The 12,330-nt window shown below is 36.4% G+C and overlaps 1 protein-coding gene across 2 annotated transcripts in view; it reads right to left on the bottom strand.

Moving 5' to 3' along the window:
* Positions 1 to 12,330, bottom strand: part of LOC121422599 (sorting nexin-14-like) — a 49,605-nt gene that overhangs the window by 26,207 nt on the left and 11,068 nt on the right. For both annotated transcript variants that reach the window (XM_041617749.1, XM_041617750.1), the window contains exons 6-12: positions 11,875 to 11,959; positions 9,974 to 10,130; positions 9,408 to 9,483; positions 8,191 to 8,235; positions 7,244 to 7,327; positions 5,579 to 5,693; positions 4,373 to 4,528 (exon numbers count right to left, since the gene is read on the bottom strand). In XM_041617749.1, coding sequence (XP_041473683.1) covers positions 4,373 to 4,528; positions 5,579 to 5,693; positions 7,244 to 7,327; positions 8,191 to 8,235; positions 9,408 to 9,483; positions 9,974 to 10,130; positions 11,875 to 11,959 — 718 coding nt within the window. The remainder of the gene's footprint in view (positions 1 to 4,372; positions 4,529 to 5,578; positions 5,694 to 7,243; positions 7,328 to 8,190; positions 8,236 to 9,407; positions 9,484 to 9,973; positions 10,131 to 11,874; positions 11,960 to 12,330) is intronic.

Genomic DNA, 12,330 nt, shown 5'->3' with positions numbered 1-12,330 from the left:
TTGCTAGGTATACTACATGGGCTTTCGCATTGTACCGGGTACCCATTTAACACCTGGGTGGAGAGTGGCAAAGTGTGGATTCACGCCTTGCCAAAGGACGCTAGGCCACGGTGGGATTCAAACACACGACCCTCTGATTGCAAGGCAAGAGTCAGAACCGCACAAATTTCAAACATTTTAATTTCTCACGTTGTGCTTTAGAAGAAGAAAAGTGTTTTCAAGATAGGGCTCCATTATATTGCATATTTGGGTAGTCAATGTCATCAGCTGTAAAAGCTAGAATATGGTGATTAATCATCCCAATGAACAAATTTCAAACTTTTTTTTAGTCTCCTGGAGTAAAGCTAGATAGTGAATGTCAATTTGAAATGTCAGTTTATCAAAAAAATATATTTTGTATAAGTACCCTACTTTTCAGCATTCTCTGACTCCCAATATCTAGGTGAAGGCATCAGATTTGGTTCACTGAAACCTGTTGCTCTCTTCTTCTGTGATATAGTGGGCTAGAGAATGCTTAACATGATTTATATATTATATAGAAAGAGAGAGAGATCTTCTACATGTTCCGCGTATTTTATAACTAATTCATGTTATGTTTGTATTTATGACAAATACTTCACATTTTTTTAATGCTCTGTATGTATTGTAAATTTATTCGGTGAATGCTTTAGCACCTACCATAAGTAACGGTGTATTAACCGCACCTTTTTCTCGGCGGGGTAGAAGCAAAAGTCGGGGGTGCGGTTTATACACGGTGACGGGTCTGAGCCAGCCCGCCGTAACCCCTCCCGTACATGTACGATGTCTGCCAGTTCACAACACATCGAGTGGCCGGGCGTAGCCGCCCAGGCAATGTCGTTTAGAGGGGTATGAGCCGCGGGTAATGGGAAGCGATTATTGCAATATTAATTAAATGTTGTCCATAACAAACGCACCCACCTTCATGACACTAATTTTGACTTTATTCTCGATTCAAAGTAGTGAAGTTCCCTGGCTAATTTAAAAGAGACGCCAAGCATACTCGGTAATATTTTGTCACCGCTGAGCGAGAGTTGAGTGAGCTTAGAGATTGCGTTGTAATGTGGTTATAGTGCGACTTAAGCTGGCGCTATTCAAAGTCCCGTTTCGCGCCAGCTTGTTTTTTTCCTTCGAAGCATCCTGTTTGCTTTTCAAAGGATACCATGAAAACCACGCACGAGAAAGATGGCACAAAGCCGTAAAAAACAACTGGAAAAAATGCCAATTTCTTTGTTTCTTGAACCTTCCTATAATCCCGTATCCAAAATTCATGCTAAGACATCAAATTTCTGAAAGTGATTGTGAGATTGTGATGCAAGAAATGTGAATGTTTCTTCCTCCTACGCTGGGAAAGACACAGATCATAATTTGATAAGATGTACTGGCATGACTTGTACTGTATCGTAGTTTGCAATGCAATGACAGTGCTGTGTGTGTACACTGTGACTGTGACGTGAGCGAGTGTGTAAGTTGCCAATATTGTCGGGACCGTTCTTTCTTTCTAACATTTGTAGATGAATTGATCAAGAACAGCATATTTCTGCATACCGGTAATCTCTTTGGATACTTTGAAATCTTAAAAACTTAGATTTTGTTTCTTTGTACCTCAAATATGCATGTAAATGCAGGCCTCGAAATAATCGACGGCCATCGACGGCCATGGCCGTCGATGCCCCCATTACTGGCCGTCATGCCCTTCTTCTTTTTGCTAAAAGTTACGGCCACTAAAAATGTGCCCTTTTTTATATGGCCGTGGTGCCCTTTTTCTCATAAATGTTCCCTTTTTCTGATATATACTGTGCCCCTTTTGAAAGTCTGCACCTTTTTTTCTGAGCGAGGAAAACTTTTCTCCGATCTCAAAAAGTATCCAATATCTTAGCTTTACCAGCAACGTCCAGTGCATGTATGCAGTCTAGTCTGAAGCCGCGCCGAACGATGAGCTAGCTATACACCGCTAGCGGCCGGCCGGCAGCTAGTGCGCTTTACATATGCTATGTAAGCTGCAGCATAAGAATGGACGAGCCCTTGATACACAAAATGAGTTCATTGTCTGCGTGCACAAAACAATAAGAAAACACACAACCAAGCTCACTTGAGCTGATTGGACCTTCGGATAGCCAATGAAACTTGGGGAAACAAAGAAGGCACGTGGTTCCCTTATCAGGAGAGGTCATGACTTCAGAAATAAATTGACCCCTCCCCCATCTGTGTGTGTGTGAGGGAGAGAGAAAGATAAGGGTGGGAGCCGGAGAATTCCTTTCATGTTTCAAAACAATAATGCAACCTTTTTTCTATCCCCCTCACACAATGAAAACTACATTCCAACATGTGCCTGTCTTCACCGGTACTTTCTCGACTAGTCTCCAAAAATAGACCCAGTTATACATGTAGGTTCAAATGATAAAAAATCGTAATTTTAAAAGGTATTTCAAATTAAATATTTTGCAAAATATTTTTTTGAAATACATGTGTAGAATCGTGGGCAGTGCCACAAGTGGGGGCGGGGACATGGTGTGGGCAAGGGATGTAATTGTTCAAGAAATGCTCCACCTGGGGTCAGTCTCAAAGAATAGTTCATGAATGAGTTGTTTACATCTTTGGGCTTTGGACTTTGAACTCTGATCTGGGCTGATTCATTCATATGCAGGGGTGTGGCACTTGGAGGGATGCATGCATAATACCAGAGTACCAGCATGGATTTAGGAACGATTTTCATTGGAACAATAAACTGAAAGTTTTAATCTCATTTCATGTAGTTTCTTTTGATATAAATATCATGGAGAAGGGGAAAAAGGTCCTACTTTCATTTATTCTAAACATGTGACTTTGATGGAGATTTATTCATGGGGTGGGGGGTCACCATAAAGTAGGTCAACTATTGTGACCTAAAAGACCCGATTCCCGACGAACAATCGAATCATTCGATTATTTTTTCAGGAAATTATTGAATGGTAAAAATGACAATCGTCCCAGGCCTAACATCCATGCACCATAGCGGTCACGCACAGTTCTCAAAGTCCTTTGCTATTCGTTCATTGTGTGCAGAGAGGGCGGGATAAAATGACAAACACAGTACAACTCCTTTGCTATTCGTTCATTGTGTTTATAGAGGGCGGGATAAATGACACAGTACAAGTACATTGTACATGTTCCTTGTATACAATGCATTTATTCCAAGTTCCACTCCCATCATATCAGCCCATATCAATAAGCGCAGATTTCTAGGTCATGGAAGTAGGTCAATTTTTGAGTGCGTGATTTCTGATATTCCAGGAATCTCGATTAATCGAACTAATCGAATGTTTCCTCTGGCAAACAATCGAATGGCAAAAAGGGTATTCGTCCCAGGCCTACTTGGCATGCCATGAGGTAATTTGGATAAAGAATTAGATGAAATTTACTTCTACCAGAGGTACTTTTACTTGATTTGTTAATAATTATGTACATGTTACATGTTGGATGTCAAATTCAAGACTCAAAGCAATGCAATGATGTGTTATCCTGTCCTGAAGTGATTCTGAAGAATAATGAAACTTTCTTTTAAAACCTTATACAGTGAGTGTTGTCAGACTATTAAAGTTCATTTTTTCTTAAGTAAATAATGTGGTTTGGTAATGAATCTGATGTATAACATCGACTGTGGAAAGCCCCCCCCCCCCCCCACGCCGCGAAACTGTAACACCTACAAATAATTTATTACATGCCCCTTAAAAAGTGGCCTTGGTGCCCCTCTGTATGGCCTTGGTGCCCTCTGCTGCCTGGCCTCAGTGAAAAAGTGCCCCTCAAAAAAGTGGCCTTGCCCCCCCAAAATCCTATTTCGAGGCCTGTAAATGTGAGCTTTTTTTTTTTAGTCCAAAGTTGGGGGTGCGGTTAATACACGGGTGCGGTTAATACACCGTTACTTACGGTATATGGTGGCTCAGGTACAGCCAGGGTAATAATATGATACCAAGTATCAAGGGCAATAGAGTATACTGTATGCATATAGTAACTGCGCTATATAAATGGACCATATTAGACCGGTGTGTTAGTAGAGCGTCCGTCTCACAACCGGGACGTCGGGGGTTCAAACCCCGGCTGCCTCAGACCAAAAGACATTAGAAGATGGGGGAGTTGCTGCTACCCTGTTTGGCGTAAACGATTAAACGGATCGAGCCTCGTCAATCTGGCACTGCACAGCAGCTGCCGGGCCCACGATCAATGGGCAAAGCAAATTTTCGGAGTATTTCATTTCATGTCTATTTCGAACAATAAATTATGGATTTTTCATATCATTATTTATTGCCAGGAGAGGCTGGAATTCTGTTTTAACAGGCCATAAAATATTTTGAATCTACGAATCTTAAAGATTTACTGTCTTGGAATGCTGAGGTGACATCCTCCTGAAAATTGATCCTATCCACAGCGTCGGAAGCAAAGTACAGATTGTAGAGCTCCTTCGCTTCCAGATGAAGGTCTCGTTTCTGTTGGTCTGTCATGTCAGGGACCAGGCTTCGTCTGTTAAAATCCTCTGTCATAAATAGGAGAGAATGATAATCTGGGCATAGACCAATTCGGTTTGGATGCTGTTTCTTCATGGTAATTTCTAACTTAACCTCAACATCTCAGCCCTTGTGTCTGCACTCAGATTGGATAATCTCTATACATGCTGTCTTCTTGCTCAGTGTACCCTCTTCCATAAAATTCATCATCTAGTTGCTGTACTTTTTCCTCCTACCATTGGTCCTGCCCTAAATATGCTTTCCCGAATGCAACCACAGATGCTTACAAATTCTCTTTCTTCCAACGTAATGTCAAAATTTGGAATCACCTACCAGGACCCGTTGTAATATTAGGAACAAACCCAGCTGTAATTAGAGAAGCTGCACTGACATTCACCTGTGCAATACAGCCTCCTGTTGGGTCTCTTAAGGACGTTCCACAATTAAAATGAAATGTCATTTTCAACAAATTTTGCACAGAGTACCTTTAGAACCTAAATATTCCAAAAATGCAAAAATTAACCTGGGTTCATGTGATTGATTTTTTGCTATTGTACTCTGAAATTCACCAAATTGCCAGTTCTTGAAAATTATGCAATCAACAGAACTGGGCAATTTAAGACCTAACAAGATCATAACACTGAGCTTAAACCTATATTACTCAATTAAAATCCACATAAATTTCATTAAATTTTACAGTCCGGTTCAGGATTGTATACAAAGATGGCACGTTAATTTATATTGATATTCATTTACTCTTTTAAGATTAGAAGCACTTTATTTCTGAAAAGAATGAGGTGAAAATGACAAAATCATATCCAAAATATTAGTAAATTTCTAATTATGTATTCATGAGGTCATATCCTAGGCCCCCATGGACCAATTCTCAAAAAATTTGGACTGTGGGGGTTTTTCATCATGCTCTACCAAACGCTGAAATGCAAAAAGTGAAAATGACGTCAATATTTCAAGAAAATTTCAAGAAATATCATTAGTGTACAGTACAAGCCACTGTAAAATTCTGCGATATGATTGGCCACAAGAAAACTTTGCAAAAGGCATGATTTATAGGTGATTACCGACTGTCAAGCAGAACTGGAGAAGGTTTAGAGCGCCCTCTCTCCGCATGAACTGAAGGAACGGGAAGAGCAGAGTACTGTTGCTGAGAATCTCTGATGTTTCATAATGAAGGGCCTACAACAAAATAAAACAATTACATTGTACCCATCAATAATGTTTTCATTATATACCCAGTTGGTTGATTACATGTATGTAAGCATCATTATATCAAAAACGTAATAATAATTCATAGTTTACATAATTGTGCACAAGTCAATTCATTGTACGTGCTTTGGGCCTAAATGGGAAAAGCAAAATGTAAGTTATAATAATAATACTAATCATATCACAGCAAATAAATGAAAATCAAAAATGAAATTAAAAGCTTGAGAATAAATGAATGAAACAATCAAAACGTTTTAGATGCTCTGTACAAACAAAATATCAATACAGCATTAAAAACCAATACTACAGCCTTGGTCCTTGAACCATAATTGAAACAAATTACACCGTAATTCCTTTTACTTGAATAGAATAAATAATTAAATTTCCCTTTTTAATATGAAAAGAAATTATTACCACATTGTAAGAGGTGTGATGTAATTTTGAAATAGTGCAATGACAAAAACAGTGAATATGCTGCCACTGTCACACTTATGGGTAATGTTTATGACTCAAATTTGAAATGTCAAATTAATCAATAATAAATTCACTTGAGTTTGGGCAAGATTCAGAAAAAAATTCTGTGTCATACAAAGAGGTTTCGTTATTCAGTTTTATGACTGAAAGGGGTACCCTGTGACAAATATAACTGAATTAAATGAGAAATAAATCAGCCTTCAGTAATAAATTACCTGCCAACACCAAACCAACATAAGTCATACAATTTTTTTTTTTTTAATTTCTGTTGAGCTTTAAAATAATGTATAACTTGTCAAAATTGATCTGAAACAACCATCACAAATACTTGATTGAATGTAGGAGGGATTTATAGAGACAGATTCAAAGAATATAGAGAAAAGCGAAGTTTGGGGTTCACTCAAGCCGGAGATGTGCACACTCTGCGCAATCTCAATGAAACTTTTATGCAGTTAAATGGGTCAGTTATCAACTTCAGATTTTGACAGTAAAACGAAGAAAGTTAGCATTTCAGAAAAGCTGATTTTTACATATTGAAGACCAAGACCAAATTACTATTTTGGCTATTTACAGAGCGTTGCTGGCTCATTTAATAACGCATCTGCCCGTCGAACCTAAGATCGTGGGTTCGAGTCCACCCTGGGCGGATGACTGAAGCCAGTGCGTTGTGTGTAAACGTCTCTACCATGTTTCATAAATGAAGGCTATGTTACAATGGAAAACACTCTGTCCCTTGGATAGGACGTTTAATGGAGGCCCAGTGTAGAGGAAAGTCACCGCCTTTGCACGTTAAGAACCCACTGCACTATTCATATAAGAGTGGGAGGAAACCCCGGTGTAGTGATCAACCTGCACTCCCCCCAATCAGTTCTATCGGGAGGATAGACCTGCGGGTCATAGTGATTCGGTTCGCTTTTCACCTCCCAAGCACAGGTGACACCAAACAAATAATAATAATAACTTTTTTTGGTGACTTATTGTTGCTTTGGTGGTTGCAAGTCACAAGTGGCATATCTTTTTTAAGGAAAGATGCAATGTTTACTTACATTAGAAATATGGCATGGTTTGGCCTCGCAAAACGCTTTCAAGATGTTAACAGGTTCTGTCGGTGGGTCTGTAGATTTTGCCATCTAAAAAAGAAATATGAAAGAAAAAATATATTTACAGATATGATGGTTATGCAGGAATAAGGACAAAGTATATCTTATAATTCTTGCTTAATTCATCAATATTGATTATTTGATTATCCAATCTTCCTTTGATATGACAACTTAAGGACAAGTTCACCTCAACAAAAAGTTGATTTAAATAAAAAGAAAAAAAATCTAGCAAGCATAACACTGAAAAGTTCATCAAAATCGGATGTAAAATAAGAAAGGACATTTTTAATGTTCACTTAATTAAAAAAAACAGTTATATGCATATTATGATCTCTATACAAATGGGGAGACTGATGACATCATCCACTCACTATTTCTTTTACATTTTATTCAATGAAAAATTAATTATTCTAATTTTTTCCTCACTGTCATGTGAAAGGTGTTTCTTATTCCTCCCTAAATATATGGAATTTCTAATGTTTTAACATTTTTTGTTTACATCAAGTTGGTCCTTATTGTCAAATTTGTAAAAAAATGCAATATTATATAATAATACAAAAAAAAAAATAGTGAGTGAGGGATATCATCAACTATCTCATATGCATGTCAATGAGTGGTGCAGATAACAATTTTGTGAAAAATAAGCGAAACCTTAAAATGACATATCTTTCGTATTTTACATCCGATTTGGATGAAATTTTCAACGTCATGCTTGTTGGATTTTTCCCTATTGATTCAAATCAACATTTTTTTTTCTGGGGTGGACTTGACCTTTAAATAATAATGAGTTAGTAAGCATTAACATGACCGCATGAAGCTCATATAGCTTATTGTCACTGCTGAAGGGTTCAATCAAGCCCGATTCAGAATAATGTCAAGTTCAAAGCACTCACGGGTTCTTCATCGAAAAAGACTTCAAGCATCTTGTTGACAACATCCTGAAAACGAGAAGCAGAGATAAGTGCCATATCATAAGCAGGTATTATTTTGAACAAAACTGACAATATTAAAAAAATCAAATACCCCTGTATATCAAACTATTACTAAAAGAGCAGTAATAAAAAACAACAAAGTTGGAAAGTGAATTGAATTAGCATTCTATTTTTTTTACACTTTGACAGAATGTAGGAATAGTCTTATCTGTTCTGTTTGATGTCTCATTTTTTTTGCACAAATTATATTGAAATTTTACATCATAAGAGAGAAAATATCTCCTGGAGAATTTCAGCATTGGTTGTCTTTCTCTGTACCATTGCAACAGCAAGAGACCAACCAGGGGGGGGGGGTGTTTCACAAAAAGCGAAGTGTGACTTAGAATCATGTTTAAAGGGAAAGTCCACCTTAAAGTAAAAATTGTTGTAAAAAACAGAAAAAATAATGAAAAATATTGGTGAAAATTTGAGGAAAATCCATTAGAGTTTAAGAAAGTTTTAAGTTTTGGATGTCATAAACAAGCAGCAGTCCCATATGTTATGTAATGTAAAAAAATCATTTTTTTTTTTTAATGGTTTGTGATGACTTATTTTTGCTTTCTTTTCAGGAACAGTTGCAAAATGATTGGTCCATTGTTAAACTAAAGGGACAATAATTTTTTTTTTCAATTTTCTGAATGAATGATATTTCATTGATTTCTTTACCATATGATATGTAGTAAAGCTGCGTGCATATGACATCACAAATCAAATAATTGAAATTCTAATAACTCTTTTTTATTCTTTTAGTTTTACAATAAACTTTATGTCACGGTGAGCTTCCCCTTTAAATGCTGATGCACACATATTAAAAACATAATCTGATTGGTGGATAGGTGGCAGTGCGGCAATGACCTCACCAATAAAGTGATGCATTTATACCGTTCACAACTGAAATTTAAGTGCAACTCTCCTTAAGTCATACATACATCTAGAATAACAGTGCTTCTTTATATAGACAAAAAAAAAAAACAAGGATCAATGAATGATACCTTGTCTGTGATACCACTTCCACACTCTCGACACAATATAGAAAGAAGTACAGACAACATAAGGAACACAAAAGTTTGCCTATGTATTATGGCTATTCAATGTAAACTAAATATACATTTAAACTGCAGAATAATTATATCACTCACTGGGTTTGCAATAACGTCCATAGCAGGCATGATGAGAGACCTGGATAGTAGCTCCCTCAGGAACGATATTGTACATCTACAATAACGAACAACAAATAAATTTTTATTTCAAAACTGTCGCATACTTTAACCATAACAAATACAAACATTTCTGACATTACCTTGCGTCTTTGAACTCGAAAGATTTGCAAGACTTAATGTAAAAAGTCAGTGAGCCGTGCAGTTGAAATATTTCGCATGGCAAAACGGTGGCAAAAACATGTCAAGGGGGGGGGGGAATTCAACCCCCTCCCCATGACTGTTTCAGGGTTAATCTCTCAAATTTATAATTATAATAATCATGATAGTGGTATTTCATCCACAGTAATAATAATGATAATAATAGCATCATTTAGTTTAAGATCTTTTTGCCATATGACATTATGTGCGGAAATGTAAAAATCTTTACAAAAAAATAAATGCATAAATAAAGTAAATCTTCTGTATACATTACAAAAATATATTTTCAAGAATGTAGTACTATACAAATACTACTAATAAAAAAATTGTTACTTTGTATTCCTTACTTGCTCTGTTGGTGCTCATTCGAGACGATGAATGGAAAGAGAAGTTCACAAAGGTTCCTCACGTACTCCAGCTCAGTATGCCTGTTCCTAATGGCAACATGAAGATGATCACCATACATCTTAATCGTCAAATCCTGAATGTCTTCTCCCCATCGGGCTGAAATAAAAAAAAAAGTGTGAATATTATGTAGAATAAAGCATTGGTCAGATTAACACAGCAGAGGGCGACAACAAACGGTGACACAGAATACATGTATGCTCCTGCGACATTTGCTCCCATCTTAAAGAGGTACTCCAGGCTGAAAATAATATGTTTTGAACAGATTCTGAAAAATTAGACAAACAAAACACTGAAGATTTGATCAAAACTGGACAAGAAATAACAAAGTTATGGTATTTTAAAGATTTGCATTATTCCGGAGAAACAGTTCTAGGAATGTCTTCATGAACATTCAATGAACAAAATGATGATGTCATATTCCCACTTGTTCTTTTGTATTTTATTACATGAAATCAGGTTTATTACAATTTTTTCCTTCAAGAACCAAATATATTGTAATAACAACCGATTACAAGTGCATTAGATATTCATTGCTGCAACTCATTTCACGACAAGGGACTCATATCATTCACACATGCAGGAAAAAATGAAACAATTATGATTTCATAAAATAAGTGGGGATGTGACATCATCAGCCCATCTAATGAATATTCATGACGATGTGCATATAACTGTTTTCACAATATATTGCTAAATTTTATAATCCAATAACTTCGCTATTTGTTATCAAACTTTGATGAAATTTTCAGCATTTCACTCTTTGAATTTTACTCTATTTATTTAGATATAAATATTCTCAGCCTGGAGCATCCCTTTAATATCTCAGAGGGCATTGGGATAGAGATATGTTTGTAATTGCATAGAGTTTTTGTTTCAGAATAATGTAAAGATTAGGAATAGGGTTTATTTAGTTTTGGAGGTTAGGTTTTATGTTTGGCTTAAGGTGCGAATTTTCGCCCTGGCAAATGACATGGAACCGGACAAACATCTGTTACTATTACTACTACTACTAGTACTACTACTACTACTACTATTATACTACTACACTACTCTACTACTACTACTACTACTACTACTACTACTACTACTACTACTACTAGTACTACTACTACTACTACTACTACTACTACTACTACTACTTCTACTATTACTACTAGTACTACTACTAGTACTACTACTACTACTACTAGTACTACTACTAACTACTACTACTACTACTTCTAGTACTACTACTAGTACTACTACTGCTACTACTACTACTACTACTACTACTACTTACTAACTACTACTACTACTACTACTACTACTACTACTTCTTCTACTACAACTACTACACTACTACTACTACTACACTACTACTACTTGTACTACTACTACTACACTACTACTTCTACTACTACAACTGATACACTGCTTCTCTTACTACTATAACTACTACTGCTTCTCAAATTACAACAACTATTGCTACTACTAGTCATAATAATTACAATAATAAGTCCCATTTCTTCTCTTAATAAAAACATTGTGTAATTATAACTAATGTATTAAGCATTACTACCGCTACTACTACCACCACTACCACTACTACTACCACCACCACCACCGACACTATAACCACTACACCACTACTACTACTACTTTCACGCTACTACTGCTAGTGGTACTACTTTTGCATACTACAACCAATCATTGACATAAATTTGACCATGATCAGAAACTTCCATAACAACTCTGATTATCATTGGCTGTTAGATGATGTTGAGGAGGTAATATTGATATCAATGGTAAAGCAACTATTTGTCAGTACTTTATAGCAAAGATCATAAGTCACTGGACTTACCTTTTTTCTTTGCTCTAAGGTAAACATCAAGATGGCTTAATTCCGCTTTGACCAGTTTGTGGAGGATAAGTGTAGGGAGGTCAATCTAAAGAGGTAAGATTAGACAATTTCAATCATTCTTACAAATCTTTAAAATGAAATAAAAAATGAAAATCATATAATTTATTTAAATTTTCATAAAGATAGAGGATAGAGATTTGATTAAAACATATTCAAACTGACAATGTTCAAATTAAATGGCATATTTTTGTTGAGAACTCTTCATACATTATATACAAAAACCATACATATTTTCTGCTGTGCAGATCTCTTGAACAAGGGCCACACTGTCTGAGGCCAAGAACAAGTACTCACAGCCCAAGGCCTAGGCTAAAGACTTCAGAATTCTAAAGCAAAGGGCTAGGCCTAGTACTACACTGTCTGAGGCAAGGCCAAGTCTAAGCCCTGACTACCCAG

This window comes from Lytechinus variegatus, chromosome 10, assembly GCF_018143015.1.
Source record: "Lytechinus variegatus isolate NC3 chromosome 10, Lvar_3.0, whole genome shotgun sequence".
In the NCBI taxonomy this organism is placed as follows: domain Eukaryota; kingdom Metazoa; phylum Echinodermata; class Echinoidea; order Temnopleuroida; family Toxopneustidae; genus Lytechinus; species Lytechinus variegatus.
This window is presented reverse-complemented; position numbering and strand designations above follow the sequence as displayed.